The sequence below is a fragment of the Manihot esculenta genome, chromosome 1, assembly GCF_001659605.2.
Source record: "Manihot esculenta cultivar AM560-2 chromosome 1, M.esculenta_v8, whole genome shotgun sequence".
In the NCBI taxonomy this organism is placed as follows: Eukaryota; Viridiplantae; Streptophyta; class Magnoliopsida; order Malpighiales; family Euphorbiaceae; genus Manihot; species Manihot esculenta.
The window spans coordinates 2,383,073-2,404,352 of NC_035161.2; the positions used below are offsets into that span (position 1 = coordinate 2,383,073).

The 21,280-nt window shown below is 32.5% G+C and overlaps 1 protein-coding gene across 3 annotated transcripts; it reads right to left on the reverse strand.

The window, feature by feature from the left end:
• Window positions 1–18,360: 18,360 nt before the first annotated feature.
• LOC110626934 lies at window positions 18,361–20,212 on the reverse strand. Of its 3 annotated transcripts, none has more exons than XM_043951818.1 (2): window positions 20,092–20,212; window positions 18,361–20,008 (listed from the first exon to the last, which is right to left on the reverse strand). In XM_043951818.1, the coding sequence occupies exon 2, from the start codon at window positions 19,907–19,909 to the stop codon at window positions 18,737–18,739; it is 1,173 nt and encodes a 390-aa protein (XP_043807753.1). In that variant the 5' UTR covers window positions 19,910–20,008; window positions 20,092–20,212; the 3' UTR covers window positions 18,361–18,736. The 3 variants fall into 3 exon arrangements, with proteins under 3 accessions (XP_043807753.1, XP_043807739.1, XP_043807774.1); XM_043951804.1 differs by having other exon boundaries at window positions 20,085–20,173; XM_043951839.1 differs by having other exon boundaries at window positions 18,361–18,649; window positions 18,732–20,172.
• Window positions 20,213–21,280: the final 1,068 nt, after the last annotated feature.

The window sequence follows — 21,280 nt, forward strand, 5'->3', positions numbered from 1 at the left end:
TCTTTTACCACTGGTCTTCTTTCCACTGAGATGTGGGATAAACTGCCAAGTGATTTCCGGTTAAGAGTCTCTGCCACCACATTTGCTTTACCCGGATGATAGTGGATTTTGCAATCGTAATCGTTAAGCAGCTCTACCCATCTCCTCTGCCTCAAGTTTAACTCCTTATGACTCAAGATGTATTGCAAACTCTTGTGATCTGTAAAAATCTCACATTTCACCCCATACAGGTATACCTCCACATCTTGAGTGCAAATATCACAGCTCCCTTTTCTAGATCGTGTGTATGATGCTTTAACTCGTGCTTCTTTAACTGTCTAGAATCATAAACAATTACTATCTCTCACAGAACCAACGTTAACCCTTTGATCTTGAGAAACCGTTATAATGATCCTTGATTTAAATTTTGGGCCAATTTGAAATAAAAGGGTTTCATTTTCAAATGTTTATTATCATTATTATTTAGTCTTTTTCAATAAAATTAAAATTAATTAATTAATAATTCCTTTAATAAAAAGACTAAAAACCTTTTTAATTTTCAACTTCTTATATCTTTTTTCTTATTTTGTTACTAATAGTAAAAAATTTTTAAAGTATATCACTTAATATAATTTATTTACTAAATAATGAATTGAATTTGATGAAATATTTAATTTTTTATTATTGAATACAAAAAAGTAAGCTAATGGGTTATAAAAATTAAAAAAAATAAATTGAAGTGTTCAATAAATAAAGAATAAAAAAAGGTTAGGATATATTATCTTTTTAAAAATAATTCACGAGTTAATTATAATATAATTTTGTAATCATCATTATTTTCCAATATATTAAAAAATTAAAAAATATATAAGTAAAATGGGTAGCTCCATATTAAAACATCATCGTCAAATGAATCTTCTCTTGTAATTTTTAAATCTTTTATAAAGAGTCAACATCCTCAATCAAACGTGCGAATATGTTGTAAAAAAAACCCGTAAATGCCATTTCATTCTAAAAGAATAGAAAATAACTTGCATATAAAAAAAATATTCTGCAAAATTTTATTTTTGAAAAATGCTTTGCATGAAAATTATTTTATAATAAAAATAATTTTTTTCATTACTTAATTGTAATTGTTTTTTAAAAAATAATGTATATTAATAAATTTATATATAATATTGTTAACAAAAGTCATTTTCCTGTAAAATAACTTAATTTATTCTTTGACTAATAAATCATTTTCCATTGATTAATTTTATCAAATTCTCCAAATGTTAAAAAATGAAGAAAAAAAAAAAGACAATTCTGTGTGGAAAGCCGTATCTGATGAAAATCATATGTACATATGTACGGGTATTGACACTTTATAATAAAGAAGACTAGTAAATTGTTTTCCAAAAACAAGAAAGTTTGAAAAGCCAAGCACCCTTGGCTTTCCATTTAAGCTCAAAATCTCTGCTTCCTCCATTTTCTCTACTCCATACTTATTTTTGGTGCCACTACCATGGCTTAAGCACTTGAGATGCCTAGCTTTGCTTCCTCATTCTCGCATTCACACAAAGGGAAAATTTTGATGTCTGAAAAAGCCCGGAGATCCTGCACTTTACTGATTATCTTTTTTTTTTTACTAGACTTTTCCTATTTTGCTTTACAATTTAGTATAAACTTAGCGACAGGCCAGTTACTGACCTTGTTTAATGACTAGGATACTCGAACCCACCTCCTAGTGGATCTCAAACAAGATTATCACAACATAGTAATTCATATATAATATAACCTAGAAATCTCAAGTAAAAGGATCTCAAACAAGATTATTACATCAGTCATTCCTTAAACATAGATAATTTAAGAGTGTTAGTCGGTACCATTTAACGATTATGCCTTGACACAATAGAAATCTCATAATTATAATGATTTTGTAATTCAATTGCAAAGTACATTAGGTTCATGCATTTAACCTTGACTATAGGTTTATTAAACAGTAGAATGAATATCAAAGATAAATAAAAACTTTATTAATTAAAATGTGTATTACGTGAAAAACATCATCAGACATGCAGCCAATAGATCGAATGCAATGCACATATATTTTGTTCAGTATATACCATCTAATATCATAAATTCAGCTCATCTAATCCAAATTCACACAGAACAAACCTATTATGGAGCAAAGTAATCTTTTCTAAATTTTAAAATTACTCCATATTAGGGTTTTAAACTCGAAATTTAAGACAGAATGAAATCTCTTGGGGATCGAGCAATGCACATATGTTAAAAAGCAAGAGTAAGGTCGAGCAACAATTGAACAGGCCTTTGTATATCTCTGCTACCATGTAATAGAAGTTAATGGCACAAAAAGATTGATATGTATGTATTCAACCCTTATAGGTATATGGAAAATTCTTTTACGCATTAGGTGTATACACCCATCCAATCTAAAATCAACATACACTCTTATAGCAGATAAATGAATACCAAGGATTATCCTTATCAAATAACTATTCCTCTAAGTTTTTCCATGTTCAGATATTTGAATGTTTATGTTTCCCTTTTTAATGTATATTTAAATAAGGCTAAATTTTTTACCTGTGGAGTATTTAATAAGATTTTGCAGTCAATGCATCTTCATTGATTTTCTGGTTTATATCTAGCATTCACAAGTTTCATCCTATGGCATAACATTTTATCATCTTAAGAAAAGGTTAGGAAATTAAATAAATTGGAAAGTAGGGCTTATTATCATCTTAAGAAAAGGGTTTGGAAATCAGAACTAATTGTGGTGACCAAAAAAGAAATAAACCGGAGGATGTGTATTTTCATAACCTTTAAAGTTTATAGCCCGTATCAATAGACATATACCCGTGCCGCTGAAAAGGTGCTGTAACTTCAGGCAAGTTGCTCCATGTATACTTAAAGGCCCTTGAAAGCTAACTTACATCAAGATCTTTCTTCTTCTGAAGATGAAGCAAAGCATGACCTTTGTAAGCTAGCAACAATTCCTCTGCCTCATCTGGAAAGCTGGATATAAACTTCTGCACAAACACCTCCTCTGTCGAGAAAAACATTGCAACACGCACTTTTTCCTCCAAAAATTTCTTTGATTTCAAAATTTCCCAAACTCTGAAACGAGGAAGCACTCTTCTTTCCAAGCTCTGCATCAAAATTGGAGCATAACGGACTAATTTCTCCTTTTCAAGCTTCACTGTGTTCAAAAAGAAATTAATTCTCAACTTCAACTTCTCCTCAGACCTTGATAGCAAATATGGAGCCTTTCCAAATATTTCTCTGCATTCATACTCTGAATAACCAAAACTCCTAAAAAGTCCATATTTTCTCTCAACTGTCTTGTCACCTGAGCCAAAAACAGCAATTAAACCATGAACCAACATCCTCGATTTGGCTGAGAATCCCATACTCAAAGTTTGAGAAACAGTGTTTCTAAGCACGGATTCTTGGCACGCTAAAAGCCGAGGCTGATTAATTAACAAAAATGAGAGCTGAGATCCAACTATCCCGCAACTCTCAAGGTATGCTATGCTGGATAACAATCTTGCTTGAGGGTTTTTGCAGGTAACAATGCGGTAGCATCTAATTAAAACGGTTACCAAATCCTTATTCTTCTTATCATTCAACAAATGTTTCTGCAAGATTTCAACACAAGGAACCAACTTTGTCGTCAAACTTGCACTTAAAATTGGGGAACTTCTGGAAATGAGCTTACCCAGGTCATGACCCACAATACCCAAGTCCTGAAATACCTTGATTTTTGGTGCAAGGGTCTTGTCGGGGTTAGCGAAGATAATTTTGGGAGATAAACGAGCAGCAGACTGGAGTTGGGAATTGGAGACACCAAGGTTTTTGAAAAAGTGAACAACAGATTGAGCTTTTTCAAGGGATTTTAAACTAGAATGGCGAGCGGAGAGAGGGAGCGCTTGGGTTACAGATAAATTGAAGGTTTCTATTAGGAATTGGAAAACGGCAGGGTTTGGGGTTTTTGAGATTTTGGCAAATGAAGAAAAGGAAGGAAACGAAGGCTGTTTGGGGTTGAGAAGTAGATTGTACAAATGGGAATGTGAAGGACCAGATAGCGATTTCACAATTTGCATTGGAATTAAAATTACAGTGAAATGGGGGTTAGGGTTTAAGGACATCAAGATCAAGGAAACCAAATTGAAAATCACTTCAAATGTCCAAAAATCAGCACGTAATCGACAAAGAAGATCACCAACTATAAAAGGATTAAAATGTTGAGATTATGCAGATGGAATCAAAAGAGGAAAGAAACAAATATATATAATTGTATCACCAAATCGTTCTTCTTACTTTGATCAATTCAAGAGAATGAAGCGTCTCAGTCGGGTCATTTCTTGAGGAAAACTGTTGAAATGTAGAGTCCTTGTGTGAATTATCATTGCTCAGACGGGAAGAATGAAGCTGGAAGGCATCGTCTTCTCTCACACAGAAGCACCGTTAACCCTTTGAGCTTTAACACAATGTTTGGGAGAAGGCAGGGTGAGTGAGGTTCTCTGACATATTTTTATAAAGTAAGGTTTTTTGTGATTTTTGAATTTTAATAATCTTTTATTGCTTTAAAGAAAGATAAGTTGTTTTGGAGGTATTTGAACATTTCTTTCAGTAAATTTTTGGTTGGGTGAAATTAAAGATTTTTAAATTTTTAAAATTTTTATTTTAAAAATCTTTACCGTTAATAATTGATAATTGATATTAATAGGAGTAATTGATTATTAATTGCTATTTGCAATTGAATAATTTAAAACATTTAGTAAATTATGTCTAGTTATTACAGTTTAAACATAAAATAACAAATAAAGGTATATATTATATAATTTATTTATAATTAAAATAAATGTAAAATTAATTATTTATCATATAATATATATAAAATTTAAAAATATGATTACTAATAAAAATAAATTTTTTAATGTATATATAAGTTATTTTTATAATATTTATATTTATTTCATAATTATAAATAGTTTAATAATATATATTGAAATTTATTTTAATATAAAATTAATAATTAATAAAAATTAAAAATATAATATGATTTAAATAAAATATAAAGTTTTACCAGTTATGATGTGAAAAAAAAAACTTTAAAATTAGAACTGATCGAAAATATAGCTGACTTGTATCAGTTGGATAAAAAGGTAAATTAAATACTCTCTTTTTTAAATTTTTCAAAAAAAATTAATTATCTTAAAAAATCTCCCCAAACAGAGTGTAAAATGCATTATGATCCCTTTGGATTTAAATTTTGGATCCAATATGAAAAAAAAAAAAATTCTTCTTTTCAAATATTTCTTGTGATAACTTTGAAATAGCTCAAGGAACCTCTTTAGGTGATATTTTATAGTATGAAAATAAATCCAATTATGCCTATATGGTCAAATAAGTCCAATTAAAATTTTGGGTCAATTAAATTTTTGTACTTTTATTAAGGATCAAATAAGTCCTATTATAATATAATATTATTTTTTTAATAATAAATTATTATTTTTTATAATTTAAAGAATAAAAAATTTAGTGTGTCTATGATCTTTATGGAATCGATAATACTTTGTTCTGTCTCGCATGTTTGATTTGTTCGGGTTAAGCTTAGCGGGCTATTTGACCTCTTTACCGTTTTTCCTTATCTACGTTAAGATGTGTGTCCGTGAGTCATTAAATAGAGTGTAGTTCTCATACTTACCTTAGTCGTCCCATCTTCAGAACATTGAGTAGTTCCTACGATCTTCTTCATATGTTTGCCTTTCCGACTTTTGGGTTTGTCTGTGACTTGTCCTCTTGTCCTCTCTTAGCACCTAAACTTCATCATTCAGCCTTATGTACTTATGGATTTTGTCCATTAGCTGTTGGTAAGTAATGGCTAGATTATTGATTAGAGAATCCATGAACTTGGTATCGCACTTTCCTTTTTTCAACGCTTCATATGTTATCTCATGATTTAATTCTCCAACCTGTATTGCATCTGCATTGAAATGCAAGATAAAGCTTCTTAAAGATCCGCTCTCTTCTTTCTTAGCGAATCTTTTGTAAGTCCGATGAGAGCTATTTAGGAGATATGCAAGTAATAAACCTGGATTTAAACAAAATAGCAAATTGTGTAAAGTTTTGAATTAAACTTGGATTCAAATATTGGTACCATTTTGAGCCAAACCTGTGAGGGTGGACGAGAACACTCGGCACAACACAAAATCATTGATGTCCTAAAGCTGCATTATTGTTCTAAAAATCACCAGGTGACTCCTGGGATCTGCTGTCCTATCATATTTGTTCAAATTTGGAAATTTGAACTTAGTAGGAAGGTCTCTGCTAGGATCTCATCTGACAGAGGCGAGACATCGTCTAGGCCAAAGTCCTCTTCTTACTCTTTTTGGTACCTTTGAACAGCCCATATCAGCTTCCAACCGACGTCCTTTGGAGCCTCGTTTGATGACTCCTCTTCCTCGAACTTAGCCTTCTTTTTGGACCGCGTCTGGATGGCCTTTGTCTGTATCCTTGAGATATCAACGAAGGCTTCTTCCCTTATCCTGGGAGCCACAAATGAGACCTCCCTCCGAGCTTTGTATTGTCCGAGAGTAGCCTGTAACCTTTAGATGTATTGAAGCATTTGCTCATTTTTCAGATTGTCGAGATATGCTTTGTTGACCATAGATGATATGTTTTGTCCACTACCAAGAGCGGAAGAAATGATAGTGCCTTCATTGGTAGCAGCAACTCGTCCAGCCATTTTGAGAGAGAGAAAAAAGAGATTTCTTTTTAAGAGACTGGTTTTAATCCAAATGAAAAGAGAGAATTCAATGGATTTTTCAGCAACAGAACTAAATGATGTGACTGAAATGAAATTGTGCTCCGATTGATCAATCTGCAAGAAAGAGAAAGTGAGGTGGTTTGTAATACCCGGCTAGACTCCGGTATCGAAAATTCCTACCGTCCGGTGGAATCTCGGATGTCGGAGACCTCTAGAAGGGTAAAACTATGTTTTCATGAAATGTTTTAATGTTTTAGATGATTTTGAATGAAAAGAAAATGAGTTTTGGAATAAAAACAACCTTGGAGGAAAGCTCAGGTTCGGCCGCCGAACCTCAAGTTCGGCCGCCGAACATGCATGCGTTGCGGGTGTGCTTTAGGCCCCCGAAAGCATAAGTGAGGGAAGTCCAGGTTCGGCCGCCGAACCTCAAGTTCGGCCGCCGAACATGGCATGCATGCGGAGGCACATTCGGCCCCCGAACTTGGCCTGGCCAGCCATTATAAAAGGGTCCCTTAGCCGAAAACGGGCAAGCTTTTTCCCCATCTTCGGCCAAGGTGAGCTCTTCGCCGTCCCTCACCGATCTTTGATGTTTTTCCTCTAGATCTTTCAAGTTTTTCATTTGTTTTAACTTTGTTTTGAAGATTTGAGCTTTTGAGCAAAGTTTTGGAGCTTGGAGGTTCAAGAACCCAACCTCTCCCACCTCCGAGTTTTAGGTCGTCTCTCTCTCGATCTTCAAGAGGTAAGAGCCGATCTTAAGCTCATTGTATTTTATGCAGGATCTATGGGGTAGAAATGCATGTGTAGGTTTTTAGTGAGTTATGGATGATTTTTGAGTTGATGGACAATGTGGCTTGCAAATGCTTGTGTATGTGTGTTGTAGTTGGGGTTTAAGTTAGTTTGAGACCCCTAGGAGCTTGTGTGCATGTTTTGGTTGAGCTAAATGCATGATGGTATGAGTTTGAGGCGTTTGTGCATGTTTGAACCAAGTTTCTGCCCTTTGGGAGAAACCAGGTTCGGCAGCCGAAGGGACTTTCGGCCGCCGAACCCTCTTGTGGAAGCAGCCTTCGGCTGCCGAAGCTTGCCCCCGAAAGAGGACTTTCGCCTTTGTCTGGGAGTTTCAGCCGCCGAAAGTGCCGTCGAACATGCATGAGTTTCGTCTCTGTCTAGGAGTTTCGGCCGTCGAAGGTGCCGCCGAACCTGCCTGACTTTCGGCTCTGGAGGGACTTTCGGCCGCCGAACCTGCCGCCGAAAGTGCCCTGTCTAGGCCTCCTTTGCATGTTCTTCTATGGTCGTGTCACGATGTTTTAGGGGGTTTTTGGGAGATGTTTTTAGAGTTATGTTCTAGTTATTTGGTCCCTCATTTGAGTCCACCTGTGTAGGTTCGGACCCGAGGAACCGATGACCTCAGCAGTGAGTCAGCTGCTTCAGTCAGTGTCAGAGCTAGCCAGAGGTGAGTGGAATAACTCTTATGCTTTCAAATAAATAAATCAGTTTTGAGCATGTTCATGCATCACGAATGCCATGTGATATTTTAGGTTGTTTGCATTAGAAATCACGAATATATTGCATTGCATAATATGTTGTTGATGTGGATGAATGTTGAATGATCCATTAGCCCTCATATGCTATGACATGATGATATGATATGAAAGTCCAGATGTGGCCTGCACTACGCCCCTGGCACTATGTAAGGGAAAGACCGGACGTGGCCTGCACTACGCCCCCGGCACCATGGATTATGTATGTTATGTTATGTTATGTACAAGAGAAAGACCAGGTGTGGCCTGCACTACGCCCCTGGCATGATTGGATTATGTAGAGGGCTAAATGGTGACAAGTTCATCCTTGATATGATTAGTTGTGATGTGATGCATTCCATGATAGCATGTGTTTCAAATGCTTTACTATTCTGCTCACTGGGCTCTAGTAGCTCACCCCTCTCCCAAATTCCCCAGGTTTGCAGGTACGGGTTAGACAGAGAAGTCAAGAAGAGTAATGAAGTCTTATGTATGTAATAGTAAGAATGTGGACATGACAATTGTATAATGATGTATAGATATGTATTGTAACAATATTAAGGTTAGAAGTGTGCTTGACCATAGTATGATGTAATCCCTTTTTGAAACATGATCTTAATGTTATTGATGTCCATGTTTAGCTAACTCAACACTTGTTATGCCACCCATTGGGGGCATTGATGAGATCCCACAGAGGGGTCAAGTTTATGATTATGCATATGTTCAGTGCATGCACATGTTGAGTTTGGTGTATGATAGAATGTATGAAAGAAAAGTTTTAAAATTTTATGTATGTTGTTGATCATGTATGGGATTAAACAGGTTTATAGGTAACATGTCAGGCTTGCTACAGGTCCCGGCGGCCTTATGCCGATCTGGATCCTAGCGCCGGTAGCGGTCCGATTTTCGGGTCGTTACATGGTTGGTACCCACGACAGCCACTCTGACGCTCAAGTAAGTAAACTAAAGAAAAGAGCGAGTATAATGAATTACTTAAAATTCAATAGTAGTTGTGTAAGAATTGCATACTTTAATATTTGCGAGTATTCGTTTTTATACCGTAAGAAGAGGGAGCTAAATATAACATCTTCAGAGAATCTGGTTGGTCCCTGCTAATTGATAGGGGATCCCGTCCTATCTAATTGATAAGTGATCCCGTGATTATAAAGGTAGAAGAGATCTATTGCTTGTATCCACTAACGATAACTTTATGGGAAGGTTTGAGAAGGCGAGTCTTAATAAGGAGTCGGGTGCTACGACGTTTAAATATTTTTTTTATGGATGGAATGTGTATCAACTTATCAAATTCTTGCCATGAAATAATGTCTTATAATAACAGCTCATAACTCACTTTGGCCGATTGTTATGTAGCATCACTATCTTTATTTTTCATTTTCTATTTTTTGTTTTTCATTTTATTCTTGTGGGTCATCAAGTTAAACTTCAATTAAATCTTTATTTTATAAGGTATTTGGTTGACATTGAAACATAATATAAGTTGAATCGGCAAATTTCACAAAAATTCACTTTAATTTTGATTTACACAAATTAATATATATTCGTAACTAATAGTTTCATTAGCCAATTAACTTGTCATTAGTCAATTAACATTAATTTAAATTGAATAATACCGATTAAACTCAAAAATTAAATAGCTAAATGCATACTTACACACATGTATTTTAACACTTTTTATCTATTAAACATCTCAACTTTAATCGTGACCTAATAAATACCTAAACTTAAAAAAAAATTACTTTTAAATATAATTTTGTTAAATCCATGATTTTAAAATTATGTTTATAAGTAACTTTCATATTTATGATTAAATCTATAATTTTAAAGTTGTATTTAAAAATAATTTTTTAAATTCATAATTTTAAAATTGTGTTTAAAAGTAATTTTTTAAAAAAGTTTAGGTGTTTAAAATATTTTTTTAAAAAAATTTAAATGTTTAAAAGTAATATTTTATAAAGTTTAAGTGTTTGTTAGATCACAATTAAAATTAAAATATTTAATAAGTAAAAATATTAAAATACAAATGTGTAAATATATATTTGGTCAAAATTAAATTCACTAAATTAAATCAAATTGATATAATTTAATTTTTTAATTGAAAATATTATTATTTAAATTTTATCACTTACTATTATTACTTCTTGAATTTTAGAAAACTAATGATTTAGTTACTCATATCTAATTCGTTACAAATTAGAGATTTCTTTATTTAAATTTGGGAAAATTACTTTGTAGTCCCTCAGGTTTAACGTAATTAACACTTCTGTCCCTCTATTTTGGCGACCCAACACTTAAGTCCCTCACTTTCTCTTCCGTCCAATTTCGCAGTCCTTCCGTTCAAAATAGCCGTTTGGGACACGTGAATTGACAAAATTAACCCTCTTCTTCTTCTTCTTCTTCTTCTTCTTCTTCTTCTTCTTCTTCTTCTTCCTACCCAGCAACTTCTTCTTCTTCTTCTTCTTCTTCTTCTTCTTCTTCTTCTTCTTCTTCCTCCTACCCAGCAACTTTTTCTTCTTCTTCTTTCTTCTTCTTCTTCTTCTTCTTCTTCCTCCTACCCAGCAACTTTTTCTTCTTCTTCTTCTTCTTCCTACCCAGCAAATCTTTCTTCTTCTTCTTCTTCTTCTTCTTCTTCTTCCTACCCAGCAACTTTTTATTCTTCTTCCTACCCAGCAACTTCTTCTTCTTCTTCTTCTTCTTCTTCTTCTTCTGCAACGGGAGAAAGCATGAAAGAGAAAAAAAAAAAATGAATTTCACATTAAGAAAAGGGTATTTCTGGAAAAAATTATCACCTCTCACTTTTGACTCTTTGACCAAACGGTTTAAATGAACGGAAGGACTACGAAATTGGACGGAAGAGAAAGTGAGGGACTTAAGTGTTGGGTCGCCAAAATAGAGGGACAGAAGTGTTAATTACGTTAAACCTGAGGGACTAAGAAGTAATTTTCCCTTTAAATTTTTTTAATCAAAGTATTATTCGAATCGTGAAAGAGAATAAATATTGTAGCTAAATTACCCTCATAATGTTGCACCTAAACTACCCTTATCCCTCTAATTCCTAACTCTCATAGTTGCAGCCCTTAATTTCTCTATACTCTTGGTCTCCTTAACTCCTTGGGGTTTTTGTCAAAGTGAGGGACTTAAATGGTCTTTTCCAAAGAGCGTAGAAGAAAATTATTTTTACCAAAGTGGGGTGACTCTTGAAAATTCTACCGGATGTTGGTTATGCCAGCGACAAGCCTAAAAGAAGTAAAATTAAAGCCGGCAAAAAAACTCGGCCAGCTATACCAACGGCAAGGGAAATAAAAAATATTTTTTATTATAATATAAAAAATATATTTTTTATTTTAATGTAATAAAATATCATAATCAATTTTAACTCAACGAGTAGTTTGAACAGTCTTTTTCTTTTAATAAGTTTGGGTGTTTTATTTTTATAAATATATTAAATAATTATAATTAGGGTGAGTTGATTTAAATCGAAAAATTCGATCGAATTAAATTAATTTAAAATTTATTTAATTTTTTATTTATTTTGATTTAATTTTTAATTTTAAAAATTTTAATTATTTTAATTCGGTTCGATTTTAATAAAAAAAATTAAAAAAAACCGAACTGAATCAATTAATAATAATATATTATTTTTAATAATATAGAGATTAGATTATATTAAAATTAAAATATTCTAATTAAATTTTAAAATATTAAAAATAAAGTATAAAAAATAAAATATTTATTAAAATTTAAATGAATGAAACTGAATTAAATTAAATAAATCGATTAAAATCAATTTGATTTCTAATCAAAATTAATCAAAATTAATCAAAATTTTAAATTTTAATTTATTCAGTTCAACCGAATGCTTATTTATAAAGAAAAACTTGTAATTTAATAATAATTATTTCATTATAGAACTATATAAAAAACAAATATATTAGCTTTTAAAATTTTACAAATTAATTTGGGAACCAATTAAATTACTTTTATATTAAATTAATATTGATTTCAACTAATATTTTTTAAATTAATTTTAATTGGTAAATTTAAGTTGACATCCTCATTCAATTTAAATTTTTTCTACATAAAATTATATTTTTAAAAATAATAATTGATGTTATACCCAGACAGTCAAATTTGAAAACCATCTGACTTATTTGAATAGGTTTTCAATAGTACAGTGGATATTCGCAAAGAGTAATACATCAGAATATTCAAAAAATTTAGAGAATTGACCATTCACCCCACTTTTAATAATATTATATAAAAAATTATTACTGACATTATATTATACAAATCATATAAATATTATAAATAACTTTTATTATATTATCAATAATGATTATTAAAATATATTTTATTACAAAATATATTATTATTAAAAAATTATTATTTAATTCATATATAATAAAAATTTGCTAATTTTAGAGATTTTAAATTTTACTTTTTAAATTTCTAATTTTCATTTAAAATAAATAAATAATATAAAAAAATTATTTCTTAAAAAATTTTATTAGTGGATTTATTTATTTTAATATTATAAAATATTTAAAATATCTCTAAAATTCACCCCACTTAGAAATATTTTTTCTTCCATCACCCTTTGAAAAATATCTTTTTAAGTCTTCCACTTTGACGAGATCCCCTCTTTACTTCTGAGTCGACCATCAATCTATTTTGATTAGAGGCGAGCATTTGATTGGATTGGTTAAAAATTAAATTGAATTGAATAAATTAAAATTTAAAATTTTAAAATTTGTAAAAATTGAATTGAATCGAATTCAATTTGAATATAATAATGATTTAAATTAAACCGATCCGATTTGATTCAATCCAATTCAATTAGTTGGACTTATTATTTTTTACACCTTATTTTTAGTATTTTAAAATACCATTGAAATATTCTAACTTTCATTTATGGTCTTATCTCTCCATATTATCAAAATAATATAATATTTTTAACTGATGCTACATAAGAATTTTTCAAACTAAGAGATAAGTTGTCACCATAGGATAGGGTCACATGGCTAGATTTGATAAATTGATAAGCAGTCCCATCCATAGAAAGAAAAACTCGGACGATCGGCTTTTAATCAAGACTCGGACGACCATTATACTCGGAACCAAGAGAAAAGACCCGGCCTCAGGACAAGTCGGCCCCAGGTCAAACAGACTCGCCTTTTCAATATTAGCGCGAGTCTCCATAAGGAAGATCTGGACACCTGAACATCCGGTTCATCATCAAGAAGACTCGCCCTCCCCTGGATAGGTCGAGTCTCGACACAAGGTTACCGCTATTAGGCACAGTCCAGCATATCTCCATTACACTTGTAAGCGCAAGATTACCGACCAATTAGCTGGCGATATCCCTTATCAAGCAACCGGTCATATCATCGTCAGATTATTAGGAAATACTATAATTAACCATCCTCTTACAATATAAAAGCCAATAATCACAGAGGCAAAGATACACTATTCTCTAATATCAATACTCTTGAATTCTAAGTAATTTCTTACTCCCGCTTTATTCTTCAGTTTACTGACTTGAGTATCAAAGTGGCTGTCATAGGCGCCAACCACCTCACGTTATCTGTCTTACAGGTGTAGCCAATCATAGTACAGTTTTGGTCTGACCACATCATAATTTTAGTCCCAGCAATATCATTGGTTCAGTTGTTGGGTAATCCATTGAATTCTCTATATTTATTTGGATTAAAACTAATATCTAAAAAAGAAATATTTCTTTTCTCTCTCGAAATGGCCAGCAATTCACAAGCTACTACTAAGGTTACTACCAGTAAGGAAAACTGCAGTCTTCACCAAGTAGTTAGAGGTGATGATGAAGAGATCAATCTCTTGGCCAAAATGGCGACGACAGAGGAAGAAGAATCATGCATGATACCTATGTATAATTTTTTGACACATGATGATCTGCTGACCGATGAAAGAATGGCTAAACATGTAATAAAGAAATCCTCTAAATGTGCACTAATTAATGGTCAATTGTACAGGAGATCATCAACTCAATTGTGGTTACGATGGGTAATAGAAGATAAGGGTCGATAAATCCTTAAAGATATTCATGGAAATCACTAAGGAGCTTGGAGATCGCCCGAAAAATGATTAGACAAGGATACTATTAGCCCATGGTGATGCACGATGCAAAAGAACTTGTCCAAAGGTATCATTGATGTCAAATTCATGCAAGTACCCCCGAGATCTCAAGAAGTCCTGAAGAAAGGCAATTCAGCAGTACAGACAGGTGGCATGTCTTTAATGTAGGAGACTCAGTCCTCAAAAGGACAGATGTAACAGGTGCCGAGTCTGGTAAGTGAAAAGGTTGTTTAAGGTCCCAAAGGATATTCGCCTAAGGTCTAATAAGCTGGCCAAGCTACATGATTGAGTCTTTCCCCATTTCAGAAATATTTAAGAAAATTTTATAAATAACAAGTTAACGATGTGTTTTTCAGTGACAAGGAACGATGGAATTGCTTTTTTCAAAAAGATTAAGGAGACAAGAAGATGTCATAAGTCCGAAATCCGTTAGGCCATAATTCGAGCGTTGGACCCCAAAAACAGAAGAGGCCATAAGTCGAAAATCTGTCAGGCCATAATCTAGGCATTGAACCACGGAAATAGAAGAGGCCATAAGTCGAGAATTCATCAGGCCATAATCCGGGCATTAGAAAATAGAAGAGGCCATAAATTGAGAATCTGTTAGGCTAGAAGACTAGGCATGAGTCCCGCACATATTCCAGGCGTTGATCTGTGGAAACAAACAGAAGACTGGGCATGAGTCCTGCACATATTCTAGGAGTTGGTCTATGGAAACAAACAGAAGACCGGAGAGCATGGGTTCCGCACATATTTCGAGAGTTAGTCTCGATCCATAAAAAGTTTCTAAGACATTTTATACCATGCCACAAGGCGAATATATGCTAGGCCGACCATCCGGGTGTTAGTCTTGCTTCACAAAAAGTTTTTAAGACATTTTATGTCAAGCCACAAGGCAAGTATAAGCCAGGGCGACCATCCGAGCGTTAGTCCCGCTTCACAAAAAATTTCTAAGGCATTTCATGCCAGACCGCAAGGCGAGTATACGCCAGGCTGACCATCTAGGTGTTAGTCCCGCTTCACAAAAAGTTTTTAAGGCATTTAATGTCAGGCCGCAAGGCTATTATACGCCAAGCTGACCATCCGGATGTTAGTCCTACTGCACGACAAGTTTCTAAGGCATCAGAAGACCGCGTCATAAGTAAAAAAAAGAAAATGCTCGGAAGATTAGTCAGGGCGAGAAAATGCCCGGAAGCTCGACAAAGCAAGAAAACGCTTGGAAGTTAGTCAAGGCTAGAAAACACTCAAAAGCTCAAGCGAAAGGAAATCGCAAGGCTAAAAAATACACGGAAGCTCGTCAGGGCTATAAAAGACCAGGAAGACTTGCAAATGTCCATAAGCTCGTGCAAATGTCCATAAGCTCGTTAAGGCATTACTATATCACTCAGATCAATCTTTACCAAAACAAGGTCTTGGACCTGATTTGTCAACAGGGCAAGTAGGAAGAAAGCAAGGACATCGTGCGCTCAGCCTGAACAAACAAGCCACATGACCTAGACTATGAAGACAATTGTCCTCTTCGAATCTAAAGAATTGAAGACCAGTTAAGAGACCTCTGATGCTATATAAGAATTTCCCAAAGTAGCCATGAGCTGTCACGATAGGATAGGCCACGTGGCAAGGTTTGATAAGTTGATAAGCGGTCCCACCCGTAAAAAGAAAGACTCGAACTATCATTATATTCGGAACTAAGAGAAAAGACCCGGCATTAGGACAAGTCTGCCCTAGGTCAGATAGACTCGCCTTCTCAACATTAAGGCGAGTCTCCATAAGGAAGACCCGAATACCTTAACACCCGGTTATCATCCAAAAGACTCACCCTCCCCTAGACAGGTTGAGTCTCAGCACAAGGTTATCGCTATCAGGCACAATCCGGTGTATCCCCATTACATCTATAATCGTGGGATTACCAACCAATTAACTGGTGATATCCCTTATCAAGCAACCGGTCACATCATCGCCGGATTATTTGGAAATACTATAAGTAACTATCCTCTTACAGTATAAAATGCAACGATCGGCAGAGGTATGCTATTATCTGATACGAATACTTTTGAATTCTAAGCAATTTCTTACTCCGGCCTTGTTTTTCAGTTTACTGACTTGAGTATTGGAGTAGTTATCATAGGTGTCAACCACCTCAGGTTCTCTGTCTTACAAGTTTAGCCAATTACAGCACAGTTTCGATTCGACCACGTCATAATTTTAGTTCTAATAACATCACTAACCAATCGATTCGGTTCAATTTTACTATTTTTTTTATCAAAACCGAACCAAAATAACCGATTTTTTGAACATTACAATTAAGCTGAACTAAAAAAAAAAAAAAACGAATCGAGTTCTTGAATTTATTCAGTTTAATCGATTATTTTGGTTTGAACTGAATACTGTTCACCCTACTCGTAACTCTCTATTCCCCAATCCATCTTCATTGAATACACAAATATGATCCATCTTCATTGAATCCACAAATAGGATCCATCTTTTCCTCTATGATTCTTCAAAATCACTATAAACATAGAGATCCCATTTGGTTTTACTACAATTTTCACAAATTTTTATAATATATCATATGGCTTTTCTTCATTTGGGTTTTACTACATTTTGTTTGAGATTATTTTTCAAGTATCAAAAGAATAAATAAATAAATGCTTCTTGCATTTGGTTACTCGGGCCAAATTTTGATAAAAAATATTAAATTTCATTTTTTTAAAATTTATTTTAAATTATTATTAAAAGACTAAATAAATTCACACTTTAAAATATTAATAAATGATGATCTTATATGTACTTTTAATAATGTTTCAAGGAAAATTTAGATTGAAAGTAGAAATTTGATATTTTTTATCTCCACTAATTTAGCCTTTTAGTCTTTGATTAAAAGTTCTCTCAGGTACCCATTTTGAAGGTATATTTGATGATCTTTCTTGCTATCATAAAAAATACAGCCCTGCCACCATCGGAAGTGTTTTAATTTTTGAAATTCAAGACCAAAACGCTTATTCCTTGTAAACAAATCAACACTCACTACTTCTTTGCTACCACTGAAATTGAATCTATTATGTCTTTGTTAGATCTGTCAATGACTTTAGAACTGCTGCTATGCCACTTAAAATGAGATTTTCAGGATTGATTAATGCTTTTATTTGGTTTGATTCAACATATGTCAATTGGAACTCCATGTGATTTTGAATCACATTTTCGTTCGTCGAGAAAAAAGAAAATTGTGGAATATGAAGATGTGGACCTTGAACTCTTAATCTTTGGGAAGAAATGTTTGAAAATTGAAATGAAAACTTTGCAAGTTGAATTTGCAGAAGAGAGCACAGACATGGCAGGCCAAAGGGAAAGGTTAAGAGGGATTATAGACAATGAAAAAGAAATTATAATTTAATCAATGATAATTTGTTTTCATTTTATCTCAAATTAATGGTCAAATATTAAAGACTAAAACTCCATTTATTTTTAAAAATAACTTGTTTTCAAAAAAAACTTTCCGTTAAACATATTTTTCATTAAAAAATATTTTTCTATTTATTTTGAATAAAATAATTTATTTTCTATTATTTAATTTTAATAATATTTTTAAAATACAAAAAATAATTTTCTCATTTAAAAAATAATTTTTTAAAATGATTTAATTTTTTCTTTAACCACACAAATATTTTCTATTAATTAATTTTTTTAAATATTTCGAATATCAAAAGTAAAAAAAAAATTCAAAATACAACTAAATAATAAAAAGCAACAAAACTCCGCCATGAGTTAGTAAATTAACTTCCTTTATCTTGCTTTCCTACCACATAAAACAAATTAATCTTAATAACTAATCAGTCACTATTTCAAAGAGAATCCACTGCTACTGCTCTGCATTTACAAAATCTTTTTTTTTTTCTTTTTCTCTTTTCACAGTCAATGAATATTCTCCAGAAAATCCAACATGTACACACACTCACATATCAGTAAACCAATAACTCCAACTTATTTGTCATTGCATTAATATTTGTCCACAAGTTCAAATATCTTGTACGTCAATTTACAACACAAACAGAATAAATAAATAAATAATCATAGCAATCAACACTAACCAAGTCAAACTCTCTTATATCCATGAAGAATTTAAGTTGATTGGGTATTTGGATAAACTGCAGTAGTTAACATCATTATTCATTCTCGGAATAAAAAGGCCTCATCAGTAGAGGATACACCAAATCGGTTTCCACATAGATTCAGATTCGTCAAGCGAGGTCTGCTGCAGCCAATGTTGAAGTGGCATAATGCAAGTTACAAACATTGCAAATCCAGTTTTAAGAAAAGGGTCTTAGAGAACTAACTTGTATTAAGATTTTTCCTTTTTGGAAGATGAATCCAGAGTATGACCTTTGTAAGCTAGCAACAATTCTTCTGCTTCATCTGAAAAGCTTGATATAAACCTCTGAACAAACACTTCCTCTGTCAAAAACAACAGCCTAATAAAGCTTGGTTCCTTCTTAAATAATTTCTTCGATTTCAAAATCTCAAAAACTTTGAATCGAGGAATCACTCTTTCTTCCATGCTCTGCATCAAAATTGCAGGATTACAAATTAGAGTCTCCTTTTCTAGCTTCGCCGTGTTCAAAAAGAAATTAATTCTAAACTTCAACTGCTCGTCAGACCTTACTAGAGAATATGGAGCCTTTCTAAATATTTCTCTGTATTGATACTCTGAAAACCCAAAACTCCTAAAAATTCCATATTTTCTCTCCCTTGTCTTGTCACTTAAGCTATAAACAGCACATAGACCATGAATCAACATCCCCGAATTGGCTGAGAATCCCATATTCAAAGTTCGAGAAACAAGATCTCTAAGCACGGATTCTGGGCAACAAAGAAGTCTAGGCTGCCTAATTAACAACATTGAGAGCTGAGATCCAACTATCCCACAACTCTCCCAGTATGCTATGCCTGATAACAATCTTGATTCAGGGTTTTTTTGGGTAACAACCCAAGCGCATTTAGTTAAAACCTTTACCACATGCTTATTATTCTTTTGATTCAACAAATATTTCTTCAAGATTTCAATACAAGGAACCAACTTTTTCTTCAAACTTGCACCTAAAACTGAGGAACTCTTGGAAATGAACATGCCCAGATCATATCCCTCAAGACCCAAATCCTGAAATACCTTAATTTTTGGTTTAAGACACCTGTCAATGTTAGAAAAGATAATTCGGGGAAATCGGCGAGCAGCAGACTGGATTTGGGAGTTGGAGAAACCAAGGTTTTTGAAAAAGTGAAACACAGATTCCGCATTTTCAATAGACTTTGAACTGGAGATGCGGGATGAGATAGTGAGCGCTTGAGTTTCAGAGAAATTGAAGGTACTTATTAGGTAATGGAAAAGGGCAGGGTTTGGGGATCTTGAGGTTTTGGCTAATGAAGAAAAATAAGTAAAGAAGGGCTGTTTGGGCTTGCAAAGTCGATTGTATAAATGGGAATGCGAAAGAACAGATGTTGATTTCAGAATTTGCATTGTAATTGAAATTACAGTGAATAAGGGTTAGGTCTAAGGACACCAAAATCAATGGAAACCAGATTGAAAATCCCTTCAAATGTCCGCACAAATCAGCACCTAAAAATAAAAAAAGGAGAACGTCAAATAAAAATCTGGAGTTTAAAACTCGAATTACCACAATCAGAAGAGATACCAAGAACCCGTAGTCTTCTCCTTTATACAAGTAACTCCGACGCTCTGAGCTGGAGAAACAATGGCTGCCGCAGTTGAATTGAAATTGCAGTGAATGGGGCTTAGGGTTTAAGGCGCGGAGCCAAGTCGTACTCCCGCAACGCGTAACCTTTTAGGCCCATAGGCCCATAACAATTCAAAAATAATACAATCTATAATTTTTATTCACTTTTTTTTCATATTTATTAAAAAATAATTTTTTTATTAATTTTTTAATTATATTTATTTTAAAATATTAAATTTTATTAAAAAATAATAAATATTTTAAAAATCTCTTAAAAATAAAATAAAATAAAATAAAATAATAATAATTTTATATATTATTATAATATAAAAAATAATTTTAAAATAATTAAAAATATATATATAAATAAAAATTATGAGAATTATCAAATATCTCAAATTTACATAACTAATCAAAATATTTATGTAATTTAATTCCATTAATAGTAAATGACAATCCTCTAATTAAGTTATTTTACCCATGAAAAATTATTAGGTATTTCAGGTACCGCTTATACTGAGGTGATATATTAAATCGATCACATCACAATAAATTATAAAAAATTTTAAAAAAATTTTTTAAACTCATATCACTACTAATTAAAAAAATTAAAATTTTTATTTGTTATTAATGTCTTATAATCTCAACTGCTTCAACATGATGAAGTGATACTCATTACAAAGAATTTAATAAAATGCAAAAAGAATTTACGGATAGAAAACTATTTGTAATTATAACAGTTTTATAAATTAATATTGAAAAAATATTTTCTTTATAAATTGATGTTATGTTCGTTTGTGAAAATAGATTTGTTTGTAAATTTATTTATATTTATTTAGTTTTATAAATAAATTATATATTTTTTATAAATTTATTTACATTTATTAAATTTTATAAACATAGTACATATTCATTTGTAAATTTATTTATTTTTATTTAATTTTATAAATAAATTATTCATCCGTTTGAAAAATTATCTATGTGCATTTTATTTTATAAAACGATTTTATGGTCGTTTGCAAATTTGTTATAGAATTTCTAAAAATCATAGTTGCAGCCCCTTAATTTCACTCTTGGTCTCCTTAACTCCTTGGGGTTTTTGTCAAAGTGAGGGACTTAAAAGATCTTTGCAAAAGAGCGTAGAAGAAAATTAT